The following is a 15,822-nucleotide window of genomic DNA, read 5'->3' as shown; positions in this document are numbered from 1 at the left end:
ACACTTTCAAAATAGTGACCCAGGGTGCCCAATGTTATTTGACATTTTTGACATTTTTTATAAAAGACGTCCACAGACGTCCTGGGCACCGCATAGCGGTAATTCCCAGGACGTCTGTGGACGTCTTGGACACAGGAAGTGTTAAGCACTTATCGCTAACTGTCAATCATACTACTGTCCTGTTTTCAGAGATTGCAGTCAACTCAAAGCAAACTTCCAAGCCAAACTGCAAATGACGTCCCCAGCACTGTAACCCAATCAAAGGACGAAATGCAGCCAGAGCCTGACTGTCAGCCTATCAAAAAGGTAGATAATGCACTATTGTGTACCATGTCACCCAAACTGGCCGTGGCTTGTATCGCCCCAGTATCTTGCTCATAATTATCTAACCGACACTGACTTCGCTGATTGACATCGCGCTTATCAATCAATCATTGGAATACGCTTAGGCTCTCCTTCAGTCTCTTGAGCAGGCCTCCAACTGTGTTGGTCTTTATCTCAACGAGAGGAAAACTGAATACGTAAATATATGCAAATCCAACAATAACCACATTATACAACACTACTCTGAAACAGGTTGATGACCTGTGATCTTCTTCCCAAAAGGACTTTCAAACTAGGAAGGGTATGGCCTGGTCAGCCTGCAATGACATGCATAAGATCTGGACATACCAGTTTAGTAATCGAGTTTGACAGCGTGTCGCTGGTTCGAGTCCCAATCCCGACGACCTTTGCCGCATGTCTTCCTCCCCGTCTCTCTCTCCCCCTTTCCTGTCAAACTATTGTAATCTACAATAAAGGCAAAAAGCCCCCAAATATATCTTTTAGAAAGAAAAAAAAACATCTATCCAGAAAATATAGAAATGGTATTGCCAGATCATATTTGACATGCAGTTTTGTCATTTTGCAATCTTTTCATTTCATATTTCTGTCACCTCACTTAGGTTCAGACAGCAGGTCTACACTTGGACTCCAATGGTGTGCCAGAACCCAGCCTGTCAATCTCTGCTCCGCCCAGTTTGCAGCTTTTCTCTGACGATGGGTCAGATTCTGAAAGCCAAAGCGCCATAATCTCCTCTCTCAAGGTAACGGATGAACACCTACAGTACCTCCTCATTTCATCCTTAAAGTCAGCCTCCCCCCATTTCACCTTCACTTTTCAGTAGGGGTGCACTGACAACGATACGGCTAGGTTTACTGAAACTCTAAATTCACACGACTAGAGTGCCTCGCATAGGTTAACAACAGATGTCTGAAGAGATCAAAAGTTTTGCTCCATTTTAATAGGCCCGATGCCAATGACGTGCGAATCAGTGCACAACAAATAAACACTTGAACGTGCATAGAGTAAATGTAACAGTAGAAAGTTGCTCCATGTGGGCTACGGAGGATGCTGCTATGATGACTGGGATTTTACCAGGTGTTGTTAGTCCAAGCTTTTCGGCAAGCAACACCATCAGACTTTAGACATTCTTTTGTAACTTAAAAATGTATTATCATTTTCCAAGTAGAAAATTCAATATACAAAAGGACAATTACATGAAAAGAACATACACAGAAAATGAAATGTAAAGAAAAGACAATAAAAAAAATTGTGTTGACTATAGTGTTATATCACAGATTACTGTACTAATAATTACCGGTATTTTTTATTTCTTTTTATTTTATTTTTTCAAACATTCAAGTTAAGGTCTGCAATTCCCAAATGTGAATCTCTCCTATGCTGCCTATCCTATGCTGCCACCTTGTGGTCACTGATTGACTTGCATACATGCTTAGGAAAACCCAGGTTGACTTGGTCCAATAATGTCCACTTCTTCCAGTTCTTTGCATATTGCTCCTCCCTTAGCCTAAGAGAGAAGTTCAAGTTTGACATTGATTTTAGGATAACTTATGCTAAATCTAAAATGTCAAAATATATTGCAATTGTAAAAAGAGAGAGAAAAGTACCCGGTCAAGAAAATGGTATCTGTGCATCCCACCTTTCCAGTCATTTCCTCAACACTGTAAACTATCGTTGATTCTCTCTTCTCCTTTCCCTACCCCTCCTTTCTCATTTCATCACTCCATCCTCGCAGAGAGAGGATGTGTGTCCACCTTATGACCGACACACACTGTTCACCCCTCCCTCTCCCAAACCCACCTCATCTATTTCCACTCGGCACCCCAAAGTATGTCCTGAAAAACACCTCGTCCTCAGTACTTTGCTCTTTTTTTCACCATCTAACAGTTTCTTGGTCCGTCTCACAGGCTCATGCATGATAGTTCTTTAACCCATTTTGACCTGAGATCAGATTCTAAAAATGTCTACTACATCCTGACAGTTTTCTGAAAAAGCTATGTTTCTATGTCAGTCGTTCTTCGATTTTTCAAAAATAGCAGACCTACAAGCTCGTAGCGCGCCACTCGGTGGCGCGCTATGAGCTTGTAGATCTGCTATTTTTCAATAGCTAAAGCATAACATAATGCTAACACCAAAAGGGGTTCCCGCCTAAAATGGGTTAAGCAGGACTGCATATTTATTAAATCATTGCAATTTACGCATCAGGCCCACTTTTTGTATCAGGCCCTATTGGCTACTTTTAAACAACAAGCATGATCTCTTGGCGGAGATAATACAAATAAAATACATAGCTAATTGTGCAGCCCTGCTCCCGTGTTGAAAAAATGTAATGCTGAAGTATTGGTGCTGTTTGGTCAGTGTTGATTGGATGCGGTGCATGTCTGATAAATGACCTCACCGGAAGTGTGGATGTGTTGGGTTTTGTTGATTGGGAGAGCACTTTAACAGACAATCCCAACTGTTCTGCATTTTGACATTGTTCATTTGTTTTCATTTCTGGGTGTATGCTGTCACCGTGTATTGTAATACGCATGATGGTGTGTTATGTGTTGGTGTGAGCCTGGTTGGTAATGCAGCTATTTTCTAATTATGGTGTTCTGTCTTTCCAGGAGAACGGTCTGAGCAGCGAGCAGATGGATGATCTGTTCGATATTCTCTTAAAGAGTGGAGGTAATGACCCTGCATGTATACCAGCATGTTCCTAAACTAATTCAGTTTACATATTACATGTAGATTGAAGGTCACACATCATCATCATACTATAATTCACTCAATGTCTGAGTGTCTGACTGTCTGTCTGTCTGTAACACTGTCGTAGCTCCTCACTGCCTGCACCAATCGCTCCGACTTTTCACACAGGCATTGACCATAATATTACGGAGGTCTTAACGAAGCCCCTTTTTTCACTTTAACAAAGTATTGATTAATAATTAATTTATTAGTGCATTAAAATTACCCTTCCACTTACATGGGAAAATGTGAAAACTCACATCAAGTATTTTTCTCTCAGAAACCGTCGGAGCTACAGTCACAACACTTGGAGGGAAGGTTCATAATAATTATTAAAATCAATGTAATACATAATTACATCAGTAATGGTGCTATAACTGCTCACTTTACATTTCGCCTTATAAACCGTAGGTCGTAAAATCAAAATTTCCCTGGATTCTTTGGATCATGACGCATCTCCCCATATAGGCCACGCCCATTTGCGTCAGGAAAGATTTTCCGCCATTTTGTCTTTTCTTCAAAACACACTTTTGGCTCTTCCACCTACAGCTTTTGTGCAGATCTCACAAAAAACGGTACACATGCTCTCTGGACCTATCCGATTAAAACACCACAGGCAGAATTTACATAGTCCATATCGATCGGCTGTAATCGGCATCCAAAGTTAGTGGGAGGGGCCTGTTTTACAAAAAAGGACACAAATCACCAACGGAATATCCAATCCACCCCAAATTTCATTCACATGTCGAGGGTGGTTTAATTAACGGAGAGCCCAAAGCAATTACATTTTCATCCATACAGGGCAACATTTGTTGCAAAAACATGTTTTTTGGGGGATAAATCCCCTCCTAATTACTTACACATGATCACAGGGGTGACTTGACATTGTAATTGGCTTGTAGCTAAATCAGTGCTACAGCTACATTTCCCAAGGCGTCTGTGCCATCAAGCCAACCACACTTACCCAGTGCCCCACAATTGCACCTTTCCTGTACTACTTGCGGGTCCATGTGTTTGGTTAGACACACCAACAGTCCTACAGTCATGAGTCCGACCCTACCCAAAACCCTAACCTAGGGTGATATTTAACCCGCCACAGGTTAGTTTTAACCCCTAGCACATGTCGGGAGCCACGGGTGATTTTAAACCCACAGCATAGGTTAGTTTTAGGGAGTCGCAGTCTCCCGCAGTCGGGAGCGATGGTGTTGTCAGACTAATGACTGTAGGACTGTTGGTATATCTAATCAATGTATGCACCCCACGGGCAAGTGCCTCAGTCACCAGACTGATTACACCTCAAAATACATACATCAATAATAGGATCTATTACATCGCTGTACCCACACTGTACATCATTTGGTGTTCATATATTTGAACGGGTAATAAAAGTAAACTAAGCGTTGTCCAAGAGTAGATTAAGGTGAATTTCTCCCAACCTCTTTTATTTATTATTATTTAAATACAAGTGTAACCCCCAGCAACGACAGCAGATTTTGAATAACACACCATTTAGTCTTAGTCCTATTTAGTCTCTGAAATTGTTTAGTCTTAGTCGACTAAATATCAAAAACCTTAGTCTTTTAGTCTTAGTCAACAAAACTGCAAACGCTGCAAAGGAAAGTACAAACATGTACTTGTACATAGCCATATAAATACTATCATGCAATGACCACTGTGTTAATGTTTGTTGTCTTTTCTTTTCCTTGCTGCAGAAATCTGTGGCTTCAGGGCCCACCCAGACCCGTCTCTCGCCCACCTCCACTCTGATCCGCCCCTCGCCCACCTCCACTCTGATCCGCCCTCCCCATCCTCGCCTCCATCTCCCCTCCACCTCTCACCTCCCACCGCCTCCCTGATCGCCACCTCTCCCCGGCGGCAAACGCCAGAGGGAGACCCTTGCTGCGCGGGAACCGTGCGGCTGGAGGACTTCCTGGAGAGCACCACGGGCGCCCCACTGCTGGGCATGGAGCAGGGCGGAGACCTGACGTTGATGGAAGACCTGCACAACCAGATGCTGGGTGGTACGCCCAGCATCCTGGACCACCAATCCACCCCCATGGACACCTCGGACCTGGGCTTCTCCTCTGCCCACTCCGCAGGCCTGGACTTCGGTGACCCCAACTTGGACAGCATGGACTGGTTGGATATCTCAATGGCGGGGAGTGGCGGCGGGGGTGGCCAAGAAGGTCGAGGAGGCATAGGAGGAGGAGACGGGGGCACAAGCCTGGCACCATTAGCACCTCACACTCCGCCCAGCGTTTTCTCTGCCGATTTTCTGGACAGCACAGACCTGCAGCTGCACTGGGACTCCTGTTTGTAGCCCGGACGCTCGCTCGGCAGAAGTGAGGAACGGACACACAACGCTGGTTCACACTCTGTACAGGCTCTGTCTTCTAGCTAGCGCACATACAGATATCCTCTACTCTCAATGCTGTCTTTACCACTGCTGGTTACTGGCACACAACACAGTGTGCCCTGTGTTTTTCCCACAGTTAGCTGAATGGTGAACGAGAAAGGACCTGAGAACATGGAATATTCATTAGAATGGACCTTCCCATTAAACTCAAATGGACTCGTGTTATGGGAATATGCCATGGACTGCTTTTAGCCAAATTGATCAAATCACCACTCTATCCCCAGTTAACCAGGTGGCTCAAGATCAAAGTAAATCCAATGTAGATTGACTAAAACACCAAAAATGTAAACCCAAGAACGGATTGATAGAGCAGGGTTGAGAAGGGATTGTTGGTGAAGATCTCTTTTATGGTGAATGAAGCGAAACACAGGTGGCACAGTTTGTGTGTCAGTGCCTCCAATTTTGCACTTATGCTGTATCTGATTGGTTTATCGGGCGGTGTTCCAGGTGGGAGATCAGGTAAACGGCCGAATCATATGGTGTCTAAACAAGTGGCTAAAACGCAACCCAAGACCATCTTGTGTTCTATCAATTGGCTGTACTGCTAACGCTGTGACTGACTTTAGGCTGAAACCCCGTCCTAGGCCTATATAAACCACAAGTCATTGGTTGAAATTTACTGATGAAATTAACCTCATTGGGGCAACCATTTGGTGAGTTGTAGCCTCATTAGAGGTTAGGTATTAATGGAGGCGTTTTCGGTAGACCACTATGCATTGCTGTACATGGTATATTATCCATTGTCCATACAATGACTTATTTTTCTTTTCCTGATCGCTTAGTCAAGCTAGCAGGCTGGGGAATACAGGGGTTGAGGGCTCGGATTCCGAACAACTTGGACCTTGTCTTTTTTTTGTAAGAAAGTAATGTTTTAAAAAATAAACATGCAAAGAAAACTCAGGATGTGTCTGTTTTTGTTGTTGTTGCATCTGCATGCTTTTTTCAACCAGTGGTCCAGGGACCACAAGTGGTCCTTGAAGTGGTCGCCAGCTAAACGATGGAGACCGTTTAGCCAGGTTATCCCCTTCTCCTCCTCAGTCACAAACTTGGGTGTCAAGTTTGATCCTCACCTGACATTCAATGACCACATAAAGCATCTGTGCAGAACCGCATTCTACCATCTCAAAAACATCTCCAAACTCCACCCCCTTCTAACCCAGTCAGATGCAGAGAAGCTCATCCATGCCTTTATCTCCTCTAGACTGGACTTCTGCAACGCCCTCTTCATTGGGATTCCTGGCAAAAATGTACAGAAGCTGCAGTACATTCAGAACAGCGCTGCCAGGGTCCTAATGAGAATCCGCAAACATGACCATATAACACCCATCCTCTTCACACTGCACTGGCTCCCCGTTACAGCCAGGATCGACTACAAGGTCCTGCTGATCACTTACAACTGCATAAACGGACACGCCCCTCCGTACCTACAGTCACTAATCAACCCTCCTAAAACAACCTCCACCCGCACCCTCAGATCTGCAAACCAACTACTACTCCAGGTTCCTGACACCAAACTGCGCACCATGGGGCACCGGGCCTTTTGCTCTGCAGCACCACGCCTATGGAACAGCCTCCCCATGGACCTGAGAGTGCCGCAGACTGGAATCTTTTAAAACAGGCCTGAAAACCTTCCTGTTTCGGAAGGCCTTTTTGTGTTGAACTGTCGCTTTGCACTGTTTTTTGTTAACCCTGTTTTTAACCTTCTATGATAGATTATATGTTTTTAACCATGTAGCACTCTGGGATTCCTTGTGAATGAAAAGTGCAATATAAATAAAATTCATTATTATTATTATTATTACCTAATGGACCCTAGATAGATAGATCTTTAACTCTGGAGTGTAAAATGAAACGAAATTGACCCTTACACTCAAGAAATAAATTGTTAACCATCTGCATTACTAGTTTACAAGAACTCAATTTGAGTAGAAGAATTGTTATTTTGAGCAACGTTTGCCTATCTCCTATGGTACTTCAATATAGCATGGAAATTTAAGATTTGTGTCCTGTGATCCGTGGCTCAAATGCCGAATAAATAATGGGCCTTGAAATTAACAGGGTTGAAAACCACTGCTTTATGTGAATATCGATAAAGATTTCACTAACTGGTTTAGCTGGTAATGCCGCAAGAAGCCACTAGAGGGTGCCATTGCATTGAAAACCACAGCCTTGGGGAGCATGTAAATGAAGCGCACAAAATATAAAGGCATACAAATTAATTATCATATCGATAAATAGATACACATTTCATTTAATATAAAAGTTATTCCTTATTCCTATCTAAAGACTATCAGAAAATTTTGATATACTTTGTCTTTGTTTGCATTTCTGATTCTTCTGAGAAAAAGGCATTGGCATTGATTGAATGAAACCCTACCCTGTTACTGTAATTTGGGTATTATTATGGTTGCAGGGTTGAATGTTCCTTTGATTTCAATCAACTATTACAGTATAATTAAATCTATAAAATGTGGCATAATCTATATGTGTTGCATTGGTTAACTGCTAAGACACACCAATGCAACTCCTTGCATTGCAACATGCAATGCTGCAACTTCCATTCTCTCGTCTCGTCTCGTCTGAGTCTGAAGTCCACCGACCGGAAGTTAAGGGACATCTCAGCTGAGTGCTGACGGAACGCAGCTGGTGGTGATGGCATATGCTTAACAATACATTGTACATTGTACATTATGTAGTCAACGAGACTAACAGCTCTATCAGAGAGAGAGACTGTCACTACTAGAGTACTAGAGAGTCAATGGCCGAGAGAGCGACAGAGAGAGAGAGGGGGAGATAGAAGGAGATATTGAAGGGAGACAGCAGGGAGGGAGAGTTTTGATTGATTGATTGAAGAATTTATTAACAGTTTGCAGAATTACAGTACATTTCAAGCACAAACTCAATACAAAGGCTGTTAACTGTGAGTGGACGACCCAATTAAGCATTACACTTGTTTCCAACAGGGTCCACCATGTTCAAATCATCAAAACATTTAGAGACGTACAAATAGACACTTCTATAGACAGAACAGGAATTCATCAAAAAAGAATTCATCAAAAAGGAGGTAAAAAGGGAAAAGAAAAATATACAGTGAGGGGAAAAAAAGGGGGGGGCGGGGGGGGGGATTCACGTTCAGCTCCGTTAAATTGTTTGTTTTCCTTGGAGGAGCTGCGTTGGGTCCCCAAGTCGGCTCCGTGGCCGTACCTTGAGTTGGCTGTGTGGCCGTGACCATCTCTTGTGTTGTCCTTGCGTTGGGTCCCCAAGTTGGCTCAGTGGCCATACCTTGAGTTGGCTGTGTGGCCGCGACCGTCTCTTGTGTTGTCATTGCGTTCGTGTTTGAGGGATTCCGATTTTACAGGGGCCAGTTTCGAATTGCAGCCGTCCGTAGGTGCCCTTTGAGAGCGGAAAGAGAGAGAGAGAAGGAGCCAAGGAGGTATTGGAAGAGAGAGAGGGAGAGAGTTGGTGGTGGTGGTCGAGCGACGAGGATGAGAGAAATCCTGCTTTAGTGCTCGGCCTCGGAGTCTGTGCAATTTTATTTAATTGGGTGAGGAGAAGAAATTTGTAGGCTATAAAAGTCAGCGGTGAATGTCGTTGTGCGAGCTCTCTAACCTAGAGACTAGAGAGGCTACAGAAATAAAGGTAAAATGGCACTGGAACCGGTTGGAAACAGCCCGCACTTACAAGATGTGCTGGCAAGACCTGGGAACGATATATGCGCGGACTGCGGCAACCCAGGTAAGAGAATCTCTCTGTCAGTCAGGTCGAATAGACGAGGTGGTGGACTCGTCTACCGGCGTCTGATACATGTGTGCTCTGTCAAGACTGTCATGCTTGCGCATGCAAGTGAAACGCGGCGGGATGTCTGCGGCTCAGCTGAGCGAACACCTGCCATGTGATGTAAAGTGAAAAGAATATTCGCAGTCACGAATCTCACGAATACCAAATTGAGTTCAGTCCTTGATACCTTGAATAATTATGCCTTATTATTATTATTATTATTATTATTATTATTATTATTATACCCTTATTATTATTTATTATTATTATTATTATCGTCGAAACTATTTATTCTAAGAACAGGCACAGTTGTTATATGGCATATTCCTTCCTTCCTCCCCTTCACGTGAAAATGCACTGTCAAAGACTAGTGTTGTAGGATAGGCCAAATATGAAGGCAGGCTGACCTATGGACCTGCATGGAGAAGACACCATAAACATTCCTTTGGCTGAACTCTAAGAAAGGGCTGTAGAAAATAACATGAATATGGTTCTATGTTTGTTGACATTGTCTGACTCAGCCATCCAGCCTTGCTGTGTGTGTGTGTGTGTGTGTGTGTGTGTGTGTGTGTGTGTGTGTGTGTGTGTGTGTGCGCGCGCGCGCGTGCAAGTTTTTCTTTATGACTGTTTCTGCAAATATTTTCATATTGGTTTTAATAGATCTCATCTACAATATATTTCCCGGATTATCCATCCGTGTTGGACACTGCATTAGCAAATCATTTGTAAATTGTTGTCACAGGATCTAAAACATGTGAACATCTCTGCAACCTTAATTTCTTGCTCCATCTTCTTTTCTCTCATTCCCCGGCTCTTTGTATCATCTCAGTGAAATGGTAATAAAACTCAAATCTGAGTTGGTATGGAGGCTCTAGAGGAGTGTGGGAAGAATGCCCAGTGCTTGAAGCGCTGCCCACCCTGGATGCCTGACTGAGGGAGGGCAGGGTGGGAGAAGATGGTTGGAAAGGGAAGATTGTGATAAGAGACTGTTGCCTAGCCCAAAAGTCACAGTTTCGATCCCTCACCAATAATGTCTGGCTTCGTTTTAGAGGCATGATGTGTGTGTACTGTGTATTGGGGGGGGGGGGGGGGGGGCATCATGCTCTTTGGTCGGTCGTGGAGAACCTGAGAGGGATGTGTGATCACAGTCAATGACGTGTGCCTTGTCTACAGGGAGCTTCCAGCAGAAAGCCACAGACTGCTTTCAGTCACAGAGTCTGCACCTCTCTGCTACTCTGTCTGACAGGAGTTTACTGTCAGCCGAGAAATATGCACCTCACTGGTATGCTATGCCTGTCTGCTGTGTAGTGTGTAACACCCTCTGACACAGGTGATTGGACTAGGGTACTTGACATCAATTATCATGGATTCTTACTGTTTCTCTTCCTGTATGCAAAATAGGCCATTTTTTGAGGCCATTCAGTGTATGTTTTAAAGGAGGAAGTAATGTTAGTAATAGTAATAACAGTGATAACACGCAAACACACACTAAGCAGCCATGTGTCTCAATTTACAGTGTGTAAATGAACACTGGGGTTTTCTCTGCATGCAAGCACATGTATGCACATTGCACACACATGTACACACGCGCACGCACACACAATGATGTCATACTGAGTTGGTGCAGTGTGCTCTGTCATTATTTGTTCCTGAAGAGTAGTGAAACCACAGAGGGAGTGTCATATGGACCATCTTCACTTTCTTTCTGGATCTATTTATGAGATTCCATGTCACCAAACAGTGGTAACAAACACTGTGCTACTGTGCTGCATTTGTTTATGCTTTTAGCTCAATATCTTATCCAGAGACACTTTCAATTCAACAGACACAGACATAGAAATAACATCAGTGCCAAAGCATTACAGCAAGTATGTACGCTTAGTAATGAGTACAAGATCCAGAGACAAATGTGTGAACCTGTTTTTCTTGTCTTATCTGTTTTCTACCATAATCTATTATACAATTGAGAAGTTGTCCCGGAGAAGTGTCCGCAACACGGGACCCAAGTCAACAGCTACGTCATGACAACACCACCATATACCGCCATCCTACACACTACACTCACACGACAGTGACGTCACAGACTTACCCTCCGCGTCGTTCCAGATCTATCTCCTCATGTCGCGCCGCACGCCGACACTCAACACCACCCGCGGAACAACGGTCATTGCACTGCCAACAAAACCGCATCCCGTATGAATACATTGAAGCCTCAGAGAAATTAACCCCCCAAATTAATATGTAATTGGATTGGACGCGGACCCTCATCTGAAAATGTTTTGTGTTTTACAGGCTCACAACGAGATGTGACACGTTCTGAGCTTGTAGATCGTCTTCGTGTATTTTCAAATAGCCAATGTTAAATCGGTTAAATTTGATGCTACATTTTGCTGGGACCCCCTGGAACCCCCTCCTCAAGGACCACTTTGAGAACCACTATTGTACAGGACCTTGCATGTAACTCAGTGGCAGCGGTGGCCGAACGGTTTGCGGAGCGGTCTTGATACCGGAAGGTCGCCAGTTCGTATCCCCGGACCGGCACGTTAAAATTACCACCGCTGAAGTGCCCTTGAGCAAGGCATTGAACCACTACCATGAAATGTTCTATGAGCAGGGCCTGGCTGTAAACATGATGCTTAGTCCAGTTACCCTGGGTAAATATAGTAACTTTGCTTTGCTTAGATACAAATTATTGATAGTTTTGATTGACTTCATGTATGAGCTCAACAGTAGATTGGTTGGTAGCTATTGGTAGGGTCAGCTAGGCATACAGAGACAGTCAGATACACTGTAAAATCCACATTGTTAATGTGACAACAACGTGTAAGTTGTGTAAGAAGAATCGATTGATAATTGGATGGATGGACAAACAGCCAGACAAAGCTTGTAGCTACAGTAACTAGCTTGACCTCTTTGCATGTGATTTTATTCTAGTCTTTAACTGCATCATCTTCACCACATCCTGATCCTCTACAGTCTACACTGTGCTGAGGTGTGTGTGTGTGTGTGTGTGTGTGTGTGTGTGTGTGTGTGTGTGTAAAATTGGAGTGAAGACTAGGCTGCATGTAGACCGACTATATGGCAACTTACGCATATAGCAAAATCCTGAGTGTAAAATGGACCCTTCACCCTTGCAGAGTTAAACTAACACTAACACTTTACTGTGTAATCATTCTTACTGTGTCTTGCCTCACATTTAGGTTTTCATTCCCTCATAGATGAGATGAGACAGCTCAGTGGCTGAGCTGAGCAGGGAGCTTACAGTCCCTTTTTATTCTGTACCTCTACCTCAGCAGCATCGTGGCTCTGCCCTTCACTGAGGACAACACACACACACACACACACACACACACACACACACACACACACACACACACACACGTACAGGTGTCTGTTATAGTGTGCAGTCTGTGCACAGCATAAGATAAGCCTTTTTTGATTCCCAGGGCGGGATTCAGGTGTCATAGCAGCAACAGAGTGAAACACAGGAGAGCTAGGCTACAGGTAAGAGTAAGAGTGATGGATAAGGATTAAAACTAAAATAATATTAGGCTTATTTTGACCCACTACACTGGGTCTCTGAATGAATACGTTCAGTCTATCAATATATATAATTATAATTTGGGCCAGGGAAAAGTACCTGTCCACCACCATGGAGTCTGGGGTTTGAATCCACCGTGAGGCATCCGGCTTGACCGATTGTCTACAAATACAATTGCCTGTGTTCGGAGGAGGGAAAATCTTTGTTGCTGCACCTGTCAACGGCGAGTGTTGATTGGGAGGAGTAGGAAGGAGACGTTAGCCATAATACGTCCTCCTGGTGGGAGCTCCTCACTGGCAGGTGAGCCAGTGGGGTACAATAGACATCCTCCTGGTGGGAGCTCCTCACTGGCAGGTGAGCCAGTGGGGTACAATAGACATCCTCCTAGTGGGGGATCCTCACTGGCAGGTGAGCCAGTGGGGTACAATAGACATCCTCCTGGTGGGAGCTCCTCACTGGCAGGTGAACCAGTGGGGTACAATAGACATCCTCCTGGTGGGAGCTCCTCACTGGCAGGTGAGCCAGTGGGGTACAATAGACATCCTCCTGGTGGGAGCTCCTCACTGGCAGGTGAACCAGTGGGGTACAATAGACATCCTCCTGGTGGGAGCTCCTCACTGGCAGGTGAACCAGTGGGGTACAATAGACATCCTCCTAGTGGGGGATCCTCACTGGCAGGTGAGCCAGTGGGGTACAATAGACATCCTCCTAGTGGGGGATCCTCACTGGCAGGTGAGCCAGTGGGGTACAATAGACATCCTCCTGGTGGGGGATCCTCACTGGCAGGTGAGCCAGTGGGGTACAATAGACATCCTCCTGGTGGGAGCTCCTCACTGGCAGGTGAGCCAGCGGGGTACAATAGACATCCTCCTGGTGGGAGCTCCTCACTAGCAGGTGATCCAGTGGGGTACAATAGACATCCTCCTAGTCGGGGATCCTCACTGGCAGGTGAGCCAGTGGGGTACAATAGACATCCTCCTGGTGGGAGCTCCTTACTGGCATGTGAGCCAGTGGGGTACAATAGCAGTGGCACTGGCAACACATAAATGTGTGGGGAGGGGTAATTGGCATAATGACTCAAATTGGAAGAAAAAAGAGGCAAAAAAGATTGGCTCTAAATATTCGGGGAAAAGTCTATATATTTTATTACTTATACAATCTATCAACAGTGAATATACTGTACAATACATCTATAGCTAATGGATACACTATCAACAGTGAATATGAGAATGAATATTATGTGCATGAATGACACGCATACACGTGCCCAAACTGCCCATGTACACACACTAACACTCACACCAAATCATTACCCAGGGGATGAGCATCAGCAGTCTTCTCTGGGACACAGTGGGCCAGCAGACAGCAACAACAACAAACAACACTCATACCTCCCCCTCCACCAATCCTTCCTGGCCCGCAAAAAACATCTACAAAAATATCACATGTCATTGTCTCCACCAGGCCGAAGGCGACAGGCCTGGGGAGAGAGTATGTTTTGCACTCCGTCCGTCCGTCCGTGTGTCCGTGTGTCCGTCCGTCTGTGAACAGCTGATCTCCGGCACTGTTAACCCGGTCGATGCCAAATTTTGCACACACACTCCCTGGATGCCAACGATGAACCTCTGCCCCAAATTTTCCAGAACGGCCTGTTATATTACTCCTCCAGATTCTGTCCAAAGTCCCGCAAATCGTTACACACTATCTCTATAGTCATGTGCTCAAGACGGATCTGTCCGATATTTCATATTCCATCCTAATTGGCTAACATTGGCTTTCAAAGTTTGCAGGATTGGCCCTTTTGAAACAAAAAAATCATGAACGCAGCGTGCAATTTACGTGAAATCTTTCACAGACGTTCCTACTAGGCTGAGGAATATATCCCACCCATTTCACATTGGCCTGTTATAGCGCCACCAACAGGTGGATTTTTGCAAAACACATTTTTGGAACAAAATGCCTCAAATCATCCAATTGCCATCAATGGTGTAATCATATTGCATCATTCAGATGAGGCCTGTCATTTTTCTTTGCGTTGACTTTGCGTGTATAGGCGCACACTGCTTCTGGAGAACTGCTGATCCAACCGACGTCACACTCGACTCTGCTCAGCTTGGGGCGTCAGCAATACAATACAATACACACAGCAAATGTGAAGGCGATTGGCTGGTTCTCGTGAAGAACAGTATACACACATATTCGCAGAGTAGTGTTCTACTCAAATTCAACTCGACACAAAAAATATATTTGTATACTATAGCTATTAATCACACTTAAAGGGCTTTACAGGCAAAATGACAACCTGTTCTCCTAAGAAAAACCCTTGATGGGAAAAGAAAAGGAAGAAATATGGCAGGCTGAAAACTACGAAATGTCAATGCTGGTAAAGTGACAGTAATATTAACACATTATACACTATAGTATACAATAGCATCAGTAGTATATTGTAAATCGACACAGACATGATGCAATCTTCTATAAGTAGTAGACCGTTTTGGATGGGGATTCTCTGTTAGGGGGACTGTGCAAGGCCAGCCACTATGTCAGCTTTTCCCAATGCATATTATGATGACTATGGATGTGTTGTTCTCAGTAATCCAATTTACAAACAGCACCTTGGAATTCATAGGGAGGGGGAAGCCCTGTGTGTGTGTGTGTATGTGTGTGTGTGTGTGTGTGTGTGTGTGTGTGTGTGTGTGTGTGTGTGTGTGTGTGTGTGTGTGTGTGTGTGTGTGTGTGTGTGTGTGTGTGTGTGTGTGTGTGTGTGTGTGTGTGTGTGGGGCATATATGTGCGACTACTGTATGTATGCAGACATGTGTCTGTATGAACCCATTTGCAGGTCTTTGCGTGTGTGTGCGTGCATGAGTGTGTGTGTGCGTGCGTGCGTGTGTGTCACTTAGTCAGCCATGTAGCCAATCTTCCTGGCTGTTGTCTGGCGCTCCATTAATATGACTCACACAGCAGTGACCTCATCTCACAATGGCTGTGTGTAGGTTGGGGTCTGTGTGTGTGTG

General features: G+C 44.5%; 2 protein-coding genes across 5 annotated transcripts in view; both read left to right on the top strand.

Moving 5' to 3' along the window:
* mrtfab (myocardin related transcription factor Ab) overlaps window positions 1-6,389 on the top strand; it is a 62,417-nt gene extending 56,028 nt beyond the window's left edge. For all 4 annotated transcript variants that reach the window (XM_079493318.1, XM_079493319.1, XM_079493317.1 and 1 more), the window contains 5 exons: window positions 190-306; window positions 945-1,085; window positions 2,079-2,171; window positions 2,953-3,013; window positions 4,786-6,389. In XM_079493318.1, the coding sequence (XP_079349444.1) occupies window positions 190-306; window positions 945-1,085; window positions 2,079-2,171; window positions 2,953-3,013; window positions 4,786-5,393 (1,020 nt within the window). In that variant the 3' untranslated portion in view covers window positions 5,394-6,389. The remainder of the gene's footprint in view (window positions 1-189; window positions 307-944; window positions 1,086-2,078; window positions 2,172-2,952; window positions 3,014-4,785) is intronic.
* A 2,595-nt stretch (window positions 6,390-8,984) lies between these two features.
* The window catches only part of LOC306915755 (arf-GAP with dual PH domain-containing protein 1), a 29,395-nt gene continuing 22,557 nt past the window's right edge, over window positions 8,985-15,822 (top strand). Inside the window, exon 1 of the mRNA XM_079493354.1 lies at window positions 8,985-9,224. Within this exon, the coding sequence (XP_079349480.1) occupies window positions 9,134-9,224 (91 nt within the window). The 5' untranslated portion in view covers window positions 8,985-9,133. The remainder of the gene's footprint in view (window positions 9,225-15,822) is intronic.

This window comes from Electrona antarctica, assembly GCF_951216825.1.
Source record: "Electrona antarctica genome assembly, chromosome: 22".
NCBI lineage: Eukaryota > Metazoa > Chordata > Actinopteri > Myctophiformes > Myctophidae > Electrona > Electrona antarctica.
This window is presented reverse-complemented; position numbering and strand designations above follow the sequence as displayed.